This window comes from Prionailurus bengalensis, chromosome A2 (assembly GCF_016509475.1).
Source record: "Prionailurus bengalensis isolate Pbe53 chromosome A2, Fcat_Pben_1.1_paternal_pri, whole genome shotgun sequence".
In the NCBI taxonomy this organism is placed as follows: Eukaryota; Metazoa; Chordata; class Mammalia; order Carnivora; family Felidae; genus Prionailurus; species Prionailurus bengalensis.
In genome coordinates, this window is record NC_057348.1 from 53341485 (window position 1) to 53359542 (window position 18058).

The window sequence follows — 18058 nt, forward strand, 5'->3', positions numbered from 1 at the left end:
CTGTCTTCAGGGTCACTGTCACAGTCTTCGGAGTTATTGTCTCTGGTTTGCAGAGGTGGTTTCAAAGTCAAGTGTTGGATTGAGAAGGCAGTGCTGTGTATATTGTACAGAAGTTAATGATGTGTGCTATGGACAAGTAGTAGAGGAAGGCGGAGAAAACTAAGGCAGAGCTCTTAGTCCATTGGTAGAGAAAGGACTCAGGACTCATTTAGACGTAACTAGAGTCCTATTTATTAGGGGAGTTCTAGACCCCAGCACCCCTTCCACCAGTGTGATTTTGTGCTTTTATATTTTCCCTGGAAAATAGGATTCCTTCGCTTAAAAAAAGGTTTGAAAACCTCTGATCTAGTTCAGCCTTCTATTTTGCATTGATTTTCTTCAATTTACTCAGTGAGTTGCTGGCAGAACCTTGTGTTTCTCTATTCTCTTAACCCCTAGCCCTGTATTCTTTCAACCCCCATCCCTGTATTCTTTCTATATTCCTTAGTCCTGGGAATTCATAAGTCTGATAGGAAAGTCTAGGTTGGAAGGGACATTGTGGATGGAAGAAAATTTGCAGTTACCAGGACACTCACATGCCAGGTGGTGTGTTGGATCATATCACTTATATATGTGATCAAATCTAATACAACAATTCTGTTAGGGGAGGTAATGAGAATTCCAGATTGGGAAAAATGGTTCCCACAGTGTCATTCTTCCGAGGGGTCCAGCATGGCATCAGGTTTTTAGACTTCAGAATCTTGCTCCAGGAAGAATCTTTACTTTATCCTCTTCCCTACCTCCATCTGCAGCATCCTGACACTGAGGTCTCCAGTGTCCAACAGGAACTGGCTCAGTGACAAGGAAGGCAAAACTCAGGTGTCGGGAACTTAACAACAGGGAAATGTAAACTCCTCCATCCTGGAGACTGAGGAGGAGTAAAAGAGATGTCCGTTCAGGTAGGGAGTGAGCTCAAGAAAACGATGGGCTCCTCCAGCTGCAGGTAGAATGAGTCATAGGGATGCATGCACAGAAGCAGGTGGTGACAGAAAAGTCCATAGTGGGTGTCAGGAGGGATCTGGCAAGAATAAGGCAGGCCCTTCCAGGTACGAGTGTAGGAACTTGAGAGCTGGCCTGTGTAGGAAGTCTGCACCTCAGTTCCTATAACTGATATGTAAGTTTTGATCTCAGGCATATAGGCTGGAGCCAGTTTCCCAGAACTTGGGCACAAGGAAGTCAGAACAGCTCTAGCACATGCCATACTGACTTGATGCTAAGTCCCTTGCGTGACTGAGGAGGGCTTCTTCCAACCCCACATTAAAAAGACTGGTCTTTGAGGCCAGGTGGTACTGGAGCTGCAGATCGGGGTTGGATGGATGGTCTGGGCAGAGAACCAGGTACGTCACTGCATACGGTATGAAACTGGCAAGCTCTAGAGCCTTGAGGGTGGATGCTGCCACAGAACTGACTCTCTGGAAAGATGGGGTTCCTCTGGAGTCAGGGCATGAAGATGGAGCAGCTGAGGCAAGGAGCTTTGCTGGCTAGAGGGGAAACACAGGAAGCCTTCCCATGCATGGGAACATTCTGTACTCCCAGTGCTTCTTGTAGCCATTGCTCAACCTCAGTTCTTCGAGAAATATTTGCACCCCTCCCTAGCATACGCTTTGGAAGGATAACATCGGGAAGCTTGGCATCTGTTCTCAGTCAGCCTGAACCCTTACTCTCCTGGGGGCCTGATCAGCTTTAAGCAGTTGGAAGAGGGCACTGAGATCAGGGATCTCCGTGGCAGGGTTGTGAAGTCAGCCACATATGTTGTCCTTAGAGTCTTCTGGGATCCTCTTGGAGCACGAACTCTGAAGCCACAAGGAACTTCTGCTCTCACATTTCCCCATATTCTTGTTCATTTAAGGTGTATGGGTCTGAAAGTACTTCTTCCCTCCTGAGGAATTTGTACCTTAGAAAAAGACAATGCTTAATCCAGAGGAATAAGGGAACTTCATACATCTGTTCCTTAAATTTCCTCTGAGAAGTACCATAATTACTTCACTTCCTAGTCCATGAAAGAATAATAATAATAAAATGAGGGGCTTACACCAGGTGGCCCTGAATATCCCTTTTCTATCTAGGGCTTTGGAAATAGGAGACGAGATGATGTGTGACCTGAGATGCTGGTTGATGGGAAACTTGCCTCTACATTTTTTACCAGGTCCTTCCGGCCGGACTTTGTGCTTATCCGGCAGCATGCATTTGGCATGGCAGAGAATGAGGACTTCCGCCACCTGATTATTGGCATGCAGTATGCAGGCCTCCCCAGCATCAACTCACTGGAATCCATTTACAACTTCTGTGACAAGCCATGGGTGGTGAGTGAGATCCCCTTCTCCCCAGATCCTGTAGCTCCCAGTCCCCCAGGGGGGACCACTGATAATCAAGGCGCATTAGGCAAAGCTGTGAGGATATGGGAGGAGCTTCAAATGGGACAAGGGGTAGGGTAGGCTCTCACAATAAAATATTATCATCATGGGCTGGGCTGCCTTTGCTGCAGAGTGGACCTTTGGTCTCACAACAAAGCCACACAAAGCTTCTATAAAGAAATCTTTACGAGTCGGTAGGCTGTGCCCTCAGCCATAAGATGCAACAATAAAAATACCTGTTTCTTGGCTCTGAAGGGCTATTAGAAAGGCCTGAGGCTGTGGGGACCCAGCTCCTATAACTGCTGCTCCAGCCTGCCCTCTTAGAAGGAAACACCTGCCCCTAATCACATCCTCTTCCTCTTGTTTTTCAAAAATCATTTCAGCTATCACACACTGACTTTCCAAGGGTGCAAGCTGCACACACTGTGAAGTTCTCCGACCACAAGCCTCTCCACCACCAGGGAGTTGGAGGGGGTGTTTTTTAACTAGGTGGAGCCATCACCTCTGCTCTTGATCTCTTCCTCACACCTGAATTCACAATATTTCCTGTTCTCTTACAAACCCAGGAGACCTGACAATGTAAGAGAAAGACCGATGAATGAGGAGTCAGAAGATCTGAGAGTTGCTGTGGTTGAGGAGGGCAGGTTGGGTTCCTGGTCACCAGTCATTCAGCCTTTCTCTTTGGACTGAGATACCTAAGAATCCCAGAGTTTTTCAGAAGCAGGCTAAAAGAATTATATGATTTGAATATGTTGCTAATCACAGAATATCATATTTGAGGCCTTCAAGTTTCTTCTCTGGGGACCTCCCTTTTCTCCTCAGTCACACAACCTTCCCTACTGCAAATAAGCCCTAATCCTTTCCTTCCCTACCTTTCCAATACCTGTTAGAATTTGGCTCCCTCCTAGCCACACAGGGTGATTCTGCTATTATTAGTTTTTTTCTTCTAACTAAACCTCTCTGTGCCTGTTTTCTTTGTCTGTAAAGTAGGAATAATAGCAGTGACTGTCACCAGTTTGTCAGCCTGGTTGTTACTGTCCCCTAGTATTTGGGATCCCTTAAAGAAACTAGTCCACTGCTTTATGTTCCAAAACTATGCCAGAGGCCAGGGTGGGAGGATCAGGGAGCCTGTGCCTAGGGCTTTGCCCCTCCTGGGATCTGGGATCTGGTGAGGGTTCACATTCTCACCCATTCATAATCCCAGCACATTGCCTTTGGCATCACATGAGAACTGCAAGGCTCCCTGGCCAGACACCAAGTTCTCCCTTCATTTTCATTAGGCAGCTGCCACACTAATGGCATTTTATATATTGTTCTCTGCCTGTTAATGGGAGTGAACAAATTTGGTGACTGTGAAGGGAAGGTCTCTCTGAAATGATGACTTTGGTTCATATTTTCTATATTTCTTTATTGCGTTGGGAACTCAGGCTGCTTTCAGTGTGAGGCTTCAGTTGGATTGTCAAGGCTCTACCTTGTATCACCATGTCTCTGACCATATCTGCTATGGTCAAGAGACCTGCTTGGTCAAGGCAGGCACAGTGGGATTTTGGAAACAGAAGTAGCCCTATCAATGAAGGTAGCATTCCAGAAGAAGCCAGAATGCCACCATCCCATATTGCTGCAATTTTATCTAAAAATCCTATCACTCTATCTAAGTTTTTTAGAGACAGAAGCACGAGAGTTGAATTAAAGCATTTATTTCCAGAAGTGCTAAGGATAACTTACTAAATTCAGACTTATCTTGAAATCTCATTTCTTCCAAAAAATCTTTCCCAATTCTCTGAAGAAGTGGTAAAATGAACATTATCTTCCTATTCATTGCCAACATCACCCCCAGCACCTAAATCCATTGTCTATGCATAGAGGAAATAACCCTTATCAGATATTACATTTGTTTAATTGGTAACTGTGTGCTTGTGACTTCATCTAAGTTTCCAAGGAGGCAGGGGTTAGATGCCAAACCCAGTACCTTGAGCAGACAGGGACTGCCAGAGATAAAGTGGAGGAGGGTGGGGTGAGCTCCCAGGGATCTAACTAGTGCCTGGGAACTGGCTGCCATTTTAGTCTTGCTGTCCCAGGACTCTGGGATTCCGCCGTGGGCCTTCCTGGCATCGCTGTGGTGTCTGTGTAACTCTCCCACATGCTGGAAAGATAAAACCCCACATGCCTTGGTGCCATGCCAATGCGTGGGCTGCAGCAGGACAGAGGTTGTTAGGCAGAGCTGGCATCAGTTTGCTGGCGATGCTGGAGAGCGTTGGGAGCTCAGGAAGGTATCCAGAAGCAGAACAGGAGTCCAGCCTGGCCAAGGTGGGTAGACAGGACTTAAAGGTCAGATGGGGTGATGGAGAGAATCAGAGAAGGCAGGAAAAGTCTGAGGGGCTGGTCTTGACAGTCAAAGCAAGTTGACAAACCAAAGAATGGCAAGGACAGCAGGGTATACAGTGGAGAATGCAGTGGGCAGGAAGAGACCTACCTGGGTGCTGTCCCAACTCCAGGTATCATCTGGGGGCCTATGCTTTCCTTCTCTAGCCTCAGTCTCTTCATGTGTAAAATGAGATGTCTGGTCCAGAGACTCTGTAAAGTGTCTTTCAATAATAAAATCTTGGGGGCCTGAGAGTTCCTGACTGATAGTTTCAGTCCTGGAGGACTTCAAGATCCAGAGTCACTAGCCGTGTCACTAAGGGGAATGACCCAGAAATTCCAACATTTTCCAGCATTTCAAAAATAATAGGAAAATTCTGTCTTTGCCAACAAAAGGACCACAACATATGATCACTTAAACTGCAGTTTGATGATGGAGTTTGGGAGGAAATATAATAAAATGATATTCCTTTATGGTAAAAAGTTTGAAGAACTGATCAAATTCATTCCTTTCATTTTATATATGAAGAAAATGAGGCCTGGAAAGGAGAAATCATTTGTTCAAGGGCACCCAGCAAGTTCAAGGCAGAACAAGAACCAGAAGACTCCAGTTTTCTAAAAACCCTGTTCTGAGATTTTACTCCTCCCCTCATTCCCCTCTCCCCACTCCCCACCATCCTCACTAGCTCATACACCAACATCCCTTATACAGAATAGGACCTGAGCTTTTGGAAGATGTTCTAGCTTTTCTTTCTCTGATAAATGGAAGGCACGTTTGATCTGGCAACTTTTCCTTCTAGCAGTTCCAGGTATCAGTGGCTTAGAGTATAAACTAACCTAGTAGCACTAGAGGGAAGATGCTGGATTACCCCTACTGCCAGTGCACTGGGGATAGGTGTGTGGGTAGGGTGTATGAATGGATGGAGCAGAAAAGTCCCGTGTGTTTCCTGTGGGAAGAGCATGGTCTTTGCAGAGTCTAAAAGGTAGCTACGTGAAAGAGTAGGAAGAATTATATATTAGGAATAAAGGAACCTTGGTTATGAATCCAGCTTAAGTATTATGTGACTTTGGGCAAGTGACCTCACTGGGCTTCAGTTTCTTCCTTATAAACTGTGGGAGCAAGGTGCTCCAGGAGGTGCTGGATGTTTGCCAAAGGCTTTTAAACCCTCACATTGTAAGTATGTGTATCTCACCTTTTCTTCATAGAGTTATTCTGGTTTCTCATAGGTAAAGGGTCCAGTGAGTTAAGTTCTTAGATGGATAGGAAGTCCTGGAGAGACTGGGTCTGTCTATCCTGCATACCATGAGCGTCAAAGTCTTCCTAAAGAGCAGCTTTATTCATAACCTGCTGCTTAAATTCTTATGACTCCATACTGCCTGCAGAAAAAAGCTACCATTCCTTTCCTAGCATTTGAACTTTTAAGACTTGGCCCCGTGTTACGTATCCAGCTTTATCACTTGCCATCTCTAGAGTGTTTAGAGTTAGAGACCCAAATTTCAATCCCAGCTTCATCTCTTTGCAGCTCTGTGACTTTAGGCAACTTTTCTACTTTCTCTGAGCCTCATATGTAAAATGAAGAGGATAAAATACCTAGTTCATCGATTTGGTATGAGGACTGAATATCATTAAAATTGTATAATTATAAAATTCATTCAGTAATGAATGTTACTTCATTCTCTCTCCCTTCCCCAACTAATGCATATGTTCCCTAAAAATAAGAGTTGTGCACCTCTTTTATATCCTCAGAGTGTTTTGCACAAAGCCCCCAATAGAGCAAATACTCAATAAATGTTTGTTATATAGATTGATGTTTGTCTGTTCCAGTTGTCTAGATAAGCTGAAACATTTGCTTCTCTTTTGCAGTTTGCCCAGCTGGTCGCCATCTACAAGACATTGGGAGGAGAAAAGTTCCCACTCATTGAGCAGACATACTACCCCAACCATAAAGAGATGGTAGGTGATTGAGTGGGGACTCTAGTCCCTCTGCTGTTTACATTCTGAGCTTAGCCTCATGGTGATTATGGGGCTCAAAAGAGGGCCTCGGCATTTTCAAAAGACACTCTGTTGGGGTTGAACTGTGGACCTGCTTTGTGGGGCTAGAGCAACTGAATTTTAGCTGATAACCCCTTGTCTCCAAGGGGTTATTGGAGACCGAATAGTGAAGAGCAGAAACAAGGGCATTTTATCAAGCTGAGAAAGTAACAAACCTATGGATCAGCAATCAGAAGATCCCACTGTTTTGGGTTCTAGCTCTGGCCCTGCCACAGGTCACTGGACTAGTTAGATTCCCTGTATGTCAGTTTCCCACTCGGAATGTTAAATGCACATAATTATTCCTGACCAGGATATCTAATATAGTACTTACAAAATGTGAATGAAATTCTTTAAGTAATAGCCTTCTGGAAAAGTGTGAAGCACTCCTCAGATGTAAGGTATTGTTCCTATTATTTTTCACCGGGCCCTTCCCTTGGCTTCCTCAAGATTACAGTCAGACTGGATTAACACTATGCCTTCTCTGAGGCCATACTAGGATATCAGAAGGAGCAGAGAGATGGTTTGGTTGGCTGGGACAGAGGCTATTGCTAATGTTTGTCCTTCATGACAACTTCTAGCTCCAGTTTAACTCCCGTCTTTCTCTCTGTCCCCACATCCTCTGCCCCAAGGTTGCATGGTCTGTTGGTGATCCTGCTTAACCCACCAATGAAGACTTACTGCCATAGCATTCCAGTATTGTACTCTGGGACAGAGATCATGTTTATTTCCCCTCCCACTCCCTACTCCAAAAGGGATCTCCATTTGAACCATTTCTGTGAATTATCTGGCATATTGTGCATGGGCCAAACCGCACATAAAAGATGAATAGCATCCTTGAGCCTTGAAAAGAACTACCTCCTTCATTTTTGCCAGGGCAAGGCTCTGGAACTTTAAGCCCTCATCCTTAATAAATTCTTGAGATGAGCATAAGGGCTTTCCCTTTCAGGGCAAGCCAGGAAGCCTTGCACAGTCTAAGGAACCCTAAGTCGTCTGTGCCTTGGAGTTCTCAGGGACTCTAATACACAGTGGTGAGGGGACTGAGCTGAGGAGCAGACAGGGAACAAAGCTGGCTTTTTCCTGCCATAACGCCTAGCAGGGCTGACCACTGAAAACAGTTGTAAGAGTTGCAAAGTATGTTCCCCATCTACAATCTTTTTCCCCCAAGGGCCCTTGTGTTATTTCTCTCCTGTCCTCTATCCTGAAATTTTCCCTCAAGAGAGGACCTCCTAAGATCTCTCTGAGGTGTTAAGAGCTAAAGAGGAATTTCATCTCTACAAGAGAAAGGCTTTTTTTTTTTTTGCTTAAAAAAATTCTGAATTAGGAATGAAAACATTAGTAATTGAGTAGAGAAGAAACAGGAGAAGCTTTATGCACATCAGTTGAAGGCATTAAGGATAATTAACCTGGAGAGGTAATACCTAAGTCTATTCTTGTCCACAGAAGTATGCTAACTGGGCCAGATCCTCTGCCAGGAATGACATAGAGGGGAATTACAGCATGTGGAGGAAGGTTAGGCCACTGCAGGTCTCCGCATGAATGACTCTGCACCCCTCAAGTCTCTCCCCCAAACAGATGAAAGTATATGAGAGGATTAGGATGAATGGGACATGAGTAGAGGACATACAGCCATAGTGTATTGTTCTTTTCACTCCTCCAAATCAGCTTGTTTCTGATTCTGTCAGCCCACCTTCTGGTATTGTACATCACAAAGCCACATCATCTCATATGTATAATAATCACCATTTCTCCCTTATCAGATCAGTTACAGTAAGAGAAAACACATTCTCCCAAGGAGAAAAGTGAATAGTTCTGGCTATAGAAAACAAACTAAGCCAGAATCAAAACTTCAGTAGCAGGGCTTAGCTAGACTGAAAGGGTTTGGGAAGCAGGGGAGATGGGCTAATGGCAGGCTAGAAAAGTCAAGTGACTTTTCCTGGCCTTTGACAGGTTCTGGGATGGTGTTTGGATACAAGTTGTAACAAGCCCCATCCCTGCCCTAACACTAGCCACATCATCTACTTGGTACTTCCCATTGGCTGGCAGTGATGAAACAGGTGGTGACGGCCAGAGCTCCACAGGGAAGGAGAACTGGCTTAGGCTTCAGGACTCTTGAAGGAAAGTGGTGGTCATTGGCCCATACTAGGGCTGGATGATGTCAACAAACTCCTTCCTGAGGGGCAGGCGGCCCTGGTACCAGCTGCAGGTGCCATCGACATGCTTCATGCAGATATAATGCTGGGCCTGGTACCCATAGAGCTTCCGTTCCAACAGCCAGTCTGTCCAGAGGCACTCATTGGGGGCGGAGATGGTACAGGGCACTGTATAGCAGGTGGTAATCTAGGGTCATACCACATAACATCAATGTGAGTAGAGCGTCCTTTTTCCATTATTGCCTTTCAGACTCCTACATTATCTGTACAACCCAGCTCAAATGCCCCTGACTTATAAAGCTTTTCCTAGTCCCCTAGTCCCCTTCCTCCTGAGCTCCCCATCCCTTATGCTCCTAATATATAGCATTGCCTGTCTGGCTTTTTTTTTTAATCTTTATTTTTGAGAGAAAGAGAGAGCACAAGTGGGGGAGAAACAGAGAGAGAGGGAGACACAGAATCCAAAGCAGGCTCCAGGCTCCGAGCTGTCAGCACAGAACCCAATGCAGGGCTCGAACTCATGAGCTATGAGGTCATCACCTGAGCTGAAGTTGGATGCTTAACCGACTGAGCCACCCAGGCAGGCGCCCTAGCATTTCCTGTCTAATGATGTTTCTGGAGTCAGACAGGCCTAACAGTCTTTACCACTGACCTTGAGCAAATCACTTCACTTCTTAAAGCATTAATTTCTTCACCTTAAAATGGAAATCTTAATTCTTCATAAATTTGTTATAAAGACTAAATTGAACATTTTAAATAAATAGACTATTATAAAGCCTGGCAAAAGTAGACTTTCATTAAATTATAGCTATATTATCTCAAACTTTATATGATGGCTACCTTCCTAGCCAAAATGTAAGTACTTTGAGATCATGGACTATGGACCATCTTGCTTTCCCATCCCCAACTTCATACAGTGACTGATCCATGGCAGATTTCAAATATAGTATGGTAAGTGAATAAATGCATACACAAAGGAAGGAATACATGAAGAGTGAGACTGCAAGGCTCAGACCACCCCCTGTCCCCAAAAGACCTTGGAAATGGACATTCCCTTACTTGGCAGCCACAGTTCAGATGGTAGTGGTGATTCAGACTTTCTCTCTGCAAAAAGGACAGGTTCTCCCAAGGTTCGATGTAGTTACACAGATGGATGAAGACTTTTCCATCACTGAGGATCTGACCTTCAAGGGGAATGGAGGAAAACCTAGCATGAGGAATCTATTCATGGAGACCAGGAGCCCAGGTCCTCAAAGATACTGTCATTGCAGACTCTTCAATGGCTTTTTGATGGCAGTGTTGACTTGGGACTCAATGAAAGAACCAAAAAAAACCTCTATAATTTTTACATCGAAGATATTAGCAGACTATGTTTGTATGAGAGAGAGTTGTGGGATGAAGACTTTTTCCTTAGCATGGTACAGAGAGAAAAACATGGGCTTTAAGGTCAGACACTTGATGTAAACCCCTTCTTTTCTCTCATTTAGAGCTATGACCTTAAGAAAGTCATATAACTTCTCAGCTGGAACATGAAAGTAATAATTTGTTGTCAAGATTAAATGAGAGAATATCTGTAAAGTTCCCAGCACAGCTTGGGTCCACAGAAGGTTCCATAAATAATAGGTCCCTTCCTCTTTCCAACCCTTCCCAATAACTACACAACCTAATCTCTTGCCCTGTTGAAGCTTTTCTTGGTGAGTCTTTCTCCTTCCCCATAGGAAAATTCCCCCTCTTTACTTATCAAACTTTTTCCTATCTTCCAAAGACTGTTTTCAGTACCACCTCATCCTCCTAGCCATCTCTGGCCACGCTCACTCACACCTCTCTTAGAACTTCAGTCATTCATTTACTCACTGAGCAACTACTATGACGTGGTACTAGAAATACAGAAATAAATATGACAGAATCTCTGCCCCCAAGGAGCTTAATAAGCAGTAGGGCAGACAGATAAGTAGGTAAAAATTACACTGCTGTGTGATTATATACAAGATACAGTACAAGAATGAAACAAAGCATAATTATCTCTGTCTGTGGAAGGAGATGGGGACAAGGAAGGTGTCTCAGAGGAGATGATGCTTCTGTGGGGCCTTGAAGGGATGGATAGAAGTTCACTTGCAAGACACGAAAGGGAAAGGACTTCTGGACATTGGGACTACCCTGTGCAGGGTGGCGGGGTGCAGCCCAGAAGAACACCTTCTGCAACTGCAAGTAGTTTAGTTCAGCTCTGGGGGGAAATGAGGGTCTGGGAACTGTCACTCACACACGGCAGGAGACAAAGCTGGAGAGGTCGGCGTGTTCTGATCATAAGGGCTTTCAACATTAGGCAAAAGAGCTTGTGCTTTCTCCTGAAGAGCTTAGGTACCACTGATGATTCTTCAGCAGACTTGTGGGTTTTTTTATCCCCACTCTCAGTTAGACCTGACATTTTTGAGAGAAGAGGGCATGTCTCCTCCCCTTGATGCACCACAGTGCCTGGCAGAGGCAGGGCACATGGAAGAAATGAGGTAGCCTCATCTGCTAGTCCTGGGACCTAAAGGGCTCAGTGGCATGCCCTGCCTCTGTCTCTCCCATCCAGAGGCCCCCAGATTAACACAATTCCACATCCTTAGATCTGGGGAGCCCCTACCAGTGTGGCCTCCAGAGGCTATGACTTCTCAAGAGCCAAGCCTGGACTGTGAACTCTTTGGGGACTGTGACTTATCACTGAGTCTTGGCCCTCCTGCCCAAGGCCTGGCAGCGAGTAGGTGGTCATTATTGCTGAATGGATGGACAGATAATGTAAAGTCCTCCTGTTCTCCCCAACTGCTGTGTTTTTCTTTTCCTTGCCTTCTTTTCAAATATTTTTCATCCTTTAGGGGAAAGTTAGGTCCCACCAACAATTAGCTTCCCTAATTGTTTGCAACCACACAAATACCTATTTTCCTTGAACTCACAGCATAATGTAATATTGCATTCATTCACTTATGGAGTCATATTCTTGAGTGGTTCCTTGACTGTTATGTCCCAACCAATTGGATATGGAGACCTGCCTGGGCCCGAGTTCCTAGAGTTCACAATTATGTTAGATTCAAGGCTCCTGTTAAGACCTGTGATTTACTGTACCCCTAGAATATGGCCTGTGATGTGAATTAGCCACAGAGGCACATTATGAGCCAAGAGCATGACCCAATATGGCTATCTAAAGTTACTGTAATAACTGTCATATGTGTGTTGGGGGGTGAGGTTGCACAGGCACAATCCTCGTTTACTCTGTGAAACCAAGACATCACCTGTAGTGCAGTGTCCAGTTTACGGTCCTGTGCTAGAGGAGGGACAGGCTATATCCCATTTGAGAAGGTGTCCAGGATAGGAAGGGGTCTTGGAACCACAGCCAGCAAGCCTGGAGCTAGAGTATTTGTATCCATGGTCCTCCGGCCTCTAAAGGATCATCATAGAGCAGAGGGCATAGCTGAACCCACAAAGGGCAGTTTCAAAGAGGCAGATTTTTGGCTCAAGGTGTCAAAAACCTTATACCAATTAAAACTGCTTAAAAATAGAACGAGCTGCCCTAGGCTGGGAGAGCAGTCTGTCCTTAAAATAGTGAAGCAGTAGCCAAGATCAGTGTAGTGAAGACTCTTGCATTGAAAGGAAGGTTAACACGGCTCCTCCCAACTCCGAGGCTGCCTCTTAGTAACACAACTCTGTTTTATGCCCAAGAAAATGCCACCTGGCTCAGCTTGCTGCCCAAGGACAGCCCAGACTCTTCCTTGGCTGCCTTCCTTAGGACAGAGACTGTTAGGGTTGCTTGTTGGTCTTTAACTTACCAGTCAAGAGATATTGCTTCTGGCTGTTAGCTTCTAGTTTTACACCACAGAGAGAGGAATCAAAAGGTGTATAGATATACTGAACATCCTTGACTTTCTCAAACCCTTTAAACATCTGAAAGGCAATTACCAAAAAAAAAAAAAAAAAAAAAAAAAAAGCAGTATTGGGTCAGGGAGTATACTTTATATCTTAACAGGAAAAACCTCTCATTTCTCAATCTAAAAACATTAGGCAAAAGTCTAGTTCAGAATTTGGTAGCCCAGCTTCTCTCTTAGGAAAAATCTAAACCTTGGTTTATTCCAGTGAGAATACCTCCAGGATAGACAGCTATAGGACTAGATGGACACTGAGGGTCTGTGGGCCCTGCTCCCAACACATCAACCACTTCCACTCCAGCATCAATACCCCAGGATCAATGAGCCAGTTGCCTGACCTACCAGCCCAACTCCCAGTAGACAGACCCCACTCCTCCCAGCAGCCCAAGGAGGTTAATGCCCTGTCCTGTCCCCATGTACCTTTATCTGTTTGATTTCATACCGGATCATTTTTTGAGTGTCAGTGGGGTCTGCACTGGCAGGAACTACCTTCTCACTGGAGATTTTGGCCCGTATGGCTGCATAAAAAGAGAAGAGAGGGGACCTTCAGCAACCTGTGGGAGTAGTCCACCTGGTATCTGAATGACCTGAGGCCTCTGGAGAATTTTATAAGGGAATTCTGGGTTTAGGTCTCATTGGGTTGTGAGGGGGACCATTTTGTGTAAGAGTGGGGGCCCAAAAACAATTCCTCTGCAGTCACTGAAAGTTCCAAATCCCTCAGGCCTGCTGGGTCCTACAATCTTTAGAGTTTACCTGCTAGTTTTGAGAGACTAGTTTTCCATAGCCCAGATTGCAGTGGGTTGAAGGTAGGTGCCAGGGTAGAGGAGGGAGGAGATGCCCCTTGAGTTTGCAGTCTTCTACCTATGTAGCCTGAGGCCTCAACAGAGCCCACGCAGAGCTGACATTAGTAAATGTTTATTGAATTAATAAATATGTTCTGACCCTGCACAGTTTGTCTCTTGCCATGTGGGCATTAATCAAAAACTGGCTGTAAAGTTCTTCCTCTGTGCCTGGCCCAACGCTAGGTACTAGGTCTGTAAACATGATTAAGCATCACCTATCCTGCAGGACTCTTGGTCTAGTATAGAACACTTACAAAGAACAACAGCACAGCATGATGGGAACACAAAAAATGTAAGAGATACTGTGGTAGCACCAAGGAGTCCAAAAGTCTTCAGAGGAGAGACACCTGAGTAAGAACTTGAAGGATAAATGGGAGTTTGCCGGGAATTTAAGGGTGTGGGGGAAGGGCATTCCAGGCAGAGGAAAGAGAAAAAGGGCAAAAGGTGTGTCTTGGGGTTTGGGGGGCGGCCTGGAGACAACATCAGTTATAGGCTTGGAAACAGTGGATGTTTATAATGAAAGCCCAATCCCCTGGCTCCTGGCTCCCCTTCCCTGCATCCAGTAGTTCAGAATAATCACTGCATAGCTCTTGTCATTGTTCTTCAACGACACTCCATAATTTCAGTAGGCAGGGGTGAGGGGGTCGCTATAGGGGTCCCTTAGACTGTCTTTCATTTCCTTGCAACTTGCAAGGTTGCTATGGCACCGGCCCTGCCCCACCCATCAGCCCCAATAGGAGGCAACTGGTGCAGTATTTGATCTCCTCCCTCTCCCTGCAGACTACAGGTTTGCAGCTTGGCCCCATACCAACCCCACACAACCACCCCCCGCTGTGGACCTCACAGGCCTCCGGGACTCACCGAGCGCTGAGTGGCAGACGTGCTGCTGGGGGTGCGCAGGGGCGCAGCTGCACGCCTCGCTCATCCCTGGCGGCCGCAGCAGTGCCAGCAGCCGCAGCAACAGCGCCCAGCTCGGCGCGGTCCGGGGGCTCCGGGGCATGACACCGCAAATCCCTGCTGAGCCTGTGGGGTCTGTCGGACCAAACAGGCCCTCCAGGGTTCATCCAGAACGCGTCGTGCCCCTTGCCCCAGGCTTTTTGAGGTGGACCTAGGGCCAATCCCGCCCGGATGGGCTCCTCCCTCCTTTGGCTGTAGGCCACCCACGGCTGCAGGACCCGCAGCCCTCCTGACTGGCAGGCTCAGTAAGATGAAGAGGGAAGCCAGGAGAGAGGCCCTTAGCCTCTATTTCCCTGCCTAAGCAATTAAGCCTTATAGAAGTAGAGGGAAGGCACTGGGAAAGGGGATGGTGTCAAGGCAGAAAGACAGAAAGCGCAACAAAGACAAATGCATGAGGGCAGAAAGACAGAGGGGCTGTGATTCAAGCTGAAGGAACAAGGGTGAGGAGAGCACAAACAGAAAGTGAGACAGGCAGAGTCAGAGAGAGGCAGACGGAATTACAACAGGCAAAAGAGACAGTGACAGAGAGGACGGACCCCTTGCTGAGCTGCACACTGGGAATGAGACAAGCTACTCAGGGCTTCTTTCAGCTGCAGGAAGTGTTTTCAATGCCCTATTTATGAGGCTCCAAAGCAACAGCAAACAGTAATGGAATAGGACAGAGAAAGTTGGGGTGTGTGTGTGTGTCTTGGCTCTGTTGGCTGGGGGGTGGGGCGAGATGTCAGAGAAAGCAGCCAGTGCTTTTAGAAACCTTTTCCCATGTCCAGAGCCTCAGACTCTGCAGATGGCTGAGGACAGTGCTCTTGGTGGGGGCTCAAAGCGCAGGGTATCCCAACACTCAGGGCAAACCTGGGACCTCAAAGTCCTCTCCAGACCGTAGGCCACACTGATTGCTATATTCTGTCATTACTCGCTGGAGAGACTGTGTCTTGTCATAGAAGGTGGAGCAGCTTAGAAAACAAAGAAGCAAGGTACATGGGGTCGCTTCAACCAGAACCATGCCCTCTATGTTTGACAGAGCACAATGCTCCAAGTCTCCAAATAGAAAGAGATACATGAGATTATTGCAGGATGTTTCCACACAGTGCTGGACTAGAAGGTAGGAGGTTGGGTTCCGATTGTGTCACAAGGTAGCTTTGCAGCCTTTGCCTCTCTGGACCTCGCTTTCTTCTCCATAAAATTGGCTTGAACTACATCTTTCCAAGGCCCTTTTGCCCCAACTTCAACCGGCCTCATCTAGGAACCCTGAAATCCTCAGATCAGGTACTCCCAGTATCTCGTCACACTTAGGATTCCCATGGGAATCTGACTTTTCATCAGAGTCAACTTTAATTTTTTCTGAAGACTTCTCATTTTGATGTGGAAATGATGTTTGAAAAGAAGTAAATTGAAGGAGAGCTGAGTCTGACTGAGAAAGATGAGATCTGGTGACCAGGTTGGTTCTTCATATAACACCCAGACCAGGATAGAGCCTGACGTATTTATTATTGGACGGACCCCAAAAAGCATCCACTCCAGTCTCTTCATTTGGCAGATGTGAAGACAGAGTCTCAGTGAGGTAAAGTGACTTTCAGAAAGCTAGTAGCAAAGAGGACTAGAATGCAAGTCTCCTGATATATGCAGGAAGCCCTCCAACATGGTACTTCCTCTGTCCTCACTTTGTAACCACTTGAAATCCTGCCTTTGGAGGGTAGTTCTCCTTTTAAGTTTCTGTTGTCCCTCTGTTAAAATATGGCTACTTCAAGATAGAGTTTAAGGATGTCTTTCAAAAGATAGACATGTTGAATTCTTATGTCAGCTCTCTTCCGAACTCCAAACTGGGCAGAAAGAGACCTTAGCATACTAAGCTGTGTTTGGTGGTGAGTTTGGGGTGTTGATGAGCAGTGCAGACAGTGTGAAAGAGAGGGAGAAAAGCCAGGTTCAGTACAGGAAAGCTGGAGGTTTGAAGGGGGAGGGAGGGGTACTAAAAGGTACATGACAAAAGGGACATTAAGATTCCAAAGATACTGTTCTTGGGGCACCTGGGTGGCTCAGAGGGTTAAGCTAATCAGCTCAGGTCATGATCTCCCAGTTAGTGAGTCAGAGCCCCACGTTGGGCTCTGTGCTGATAGCTTGGAGCCTGGAGCCTGGAGCCTGCTTCAGATTCTGTGTCTCCCTTTCTTTGTGCCTCTCTCCTGCTAGTGCTCTCTCTCTCTCTCTCTCTCTCAAGAATAAATAGACATTAAAAAATTTTTTTTTAAAAACCACAAAGATACATTTCTTTCTTTTTTTTTTTTGTTTACTTTTTTAGTTTTGAGAGAGAGAGTGAGCAATTGGGGAAGGGGCAGAGAGAGAGGGGGACAGATGATCCTAAGTGGGCTCTGTCCTGACAGCAGAGAGACTGATGAGGGGCTTGAACTCATGAACCATGAGATCATGGCCTGAGCTGGAGTTGGACGCTTAACTAACTGAGTCACCCAGTAGCCCCGGTATGTTTCTTTTCAAATTCAGGTTTATTAAAATACAACTTACAGGGGCGCCTGGGTGGCTCAGTCGGTTAAGCAGCTGACTTCGGCTCAGGTCATGATCTCGCGGTCCGTGAGTTCGAGCCCCACGTCGGGCTCTGTGCTGACAGCTCAGAGCCTGGAGCCTGTTTCAGATTCTGTGTCTCCCTCTCTCTGACCCTCCCCCATTCATGCTCTGTCTTTCTCTGTCTCAAAGATAAATAAACGTTAAAAAAATTAAAAAATAAAATGAAATACAACTTACATACAGCAAAATTCACCCTTTCAAAGATTATTTATTTATTTATTTATTTATTTTTACTTCTCTTTGGCTAAGGACAGGTCCTGCCCAGAGTTTGTCTAATGCAGAGAAGGTTGAAGCAATGAATTTTAAAGATGTAAAGAGTACTCAGTGGCAGAGAGGGGCAAGTCACTGTCACTCTATGGGCCTCAGTTTTTTAATTTGTCAACCAAGTATGTTGGGCTGGTACTTTAAAGGGCCCTTCCAAGGGTATTACCAAGAAAAATACTTGTAAGATTCCACAGAGAGTGAGGCACACTCTGACCAGTTCATTCCTTTCTCCTCTGCTTTCAGCTGACACTGCCTACATTCCCTGTGGTGGTGAAGATTGGCCATGCTCACTCAGGCATGGGCAAGGTAAGGCCAGGGTTTGCTGCACTTTGGGGTTGAGGCCAAGAAGGGTAATTTTCAGAGAGCCTGGTTATGGACTGTTCTGCCTCCTTTCTCTATGAATTCTTTCCAAGGAGGTGATTTGGCCCCTCTGAAGGCATGAGTGTTACCCAAACAGACCTTTTCCAACAAACAGAGTACAGGCTTGGGCCTTGGGCCCTTTGTAGCAAGTGTGGGTCCTGAGTTCTAGGAGGGGAAGCTAGAGAGGAAGGGCTTCCTCTGGAGATGTGGCATCCAGGTTTGCATCTGG

General features: G+C 45.9%; 2 protein-coding genes across 3 annotated transcripts in view; one reads left to right on the forward strand and one right to left on the reverse strand.

Annotated features, from left to right (window-relative positions):
* The window catches only part of SYN2 (synapsin II), a 196880-nt gene that overhangs the window by 146730 nt on the left and 32092 nt on the right, over window positions 1-18058 (forward strand). The window contains exons 4-6 of the mRNA XM_043588144.1: window positions 2186-2342; window positions 6619-6708; window positions 17713-17775. Coding sequence (XP_043444079.1) covers window positions 2186-2342; window positions 6619-6708; window positions 17713-17775 — 310 coding nt within the window. The remainder of the gene's footprint in view (window positions 1-2185; window positions 2343-6618; window positions 6709-17712; window positions 17776-18058) is intronic.
* Window positions 4075-15225, reverse strand: TIMP4 (TIMP metallopeptidase inhibitor 4). 2 transcript variants are annotated; one of them, XR_006298397.1, is made up of 6 exons: window positions 14539-15225; window positions 13256-13353; window positions 12740-12854; window positions 9996-10120; window positions 4867-9126; window positions 4075-4691 (listed from the first exon to the last, which is right to left on the reverse strand). XR_006298397.1 is itself a non-coding variant. In XM_043588145.1 (5 exons), exons 1-5 carry the CDS (start codon window positions 14675-14677, stop codon window positions 8929-8931), a joined length of 675 nt encoding a protein of 224 aa, XP_043444080.1. In that variant the 5' UTR covers window positions 14678-15225; the 3' UTR covers window positions 4075-8928. The 2 variants fall into 2 exon arrangements, 1 of the variants encoding a protein (XP_043444080.1); XM_043588145.1 differs by having other exon boundaries at window positions 4075-9126.

Bases quoted from the DNA above. Each gene is read 5' to 3' on its own strand.
- TIMP4 (XM_043588145.1), bottom strand. From the start codon at position 14,677: ATGCCCCGGAGCCCCCGGACCGCGCCGAGCTGGGCGCTGTTGCTGCGG. The intron at 12,855-13,255 runs GTACATGGGGAC...ATTGCCTTTCAG, and splicing joins ATGAAATCAAACAGATAAAG to ATGTTTAAAGGGTTTGAGAA. The intron at 10,121-12,739 runs GTAAGTTAAAGA...TTCCCCTTGAAG, and splicing joins GAAGCAATATCTCTTGACTG to GTCAGATCCTCAGTGATGGA.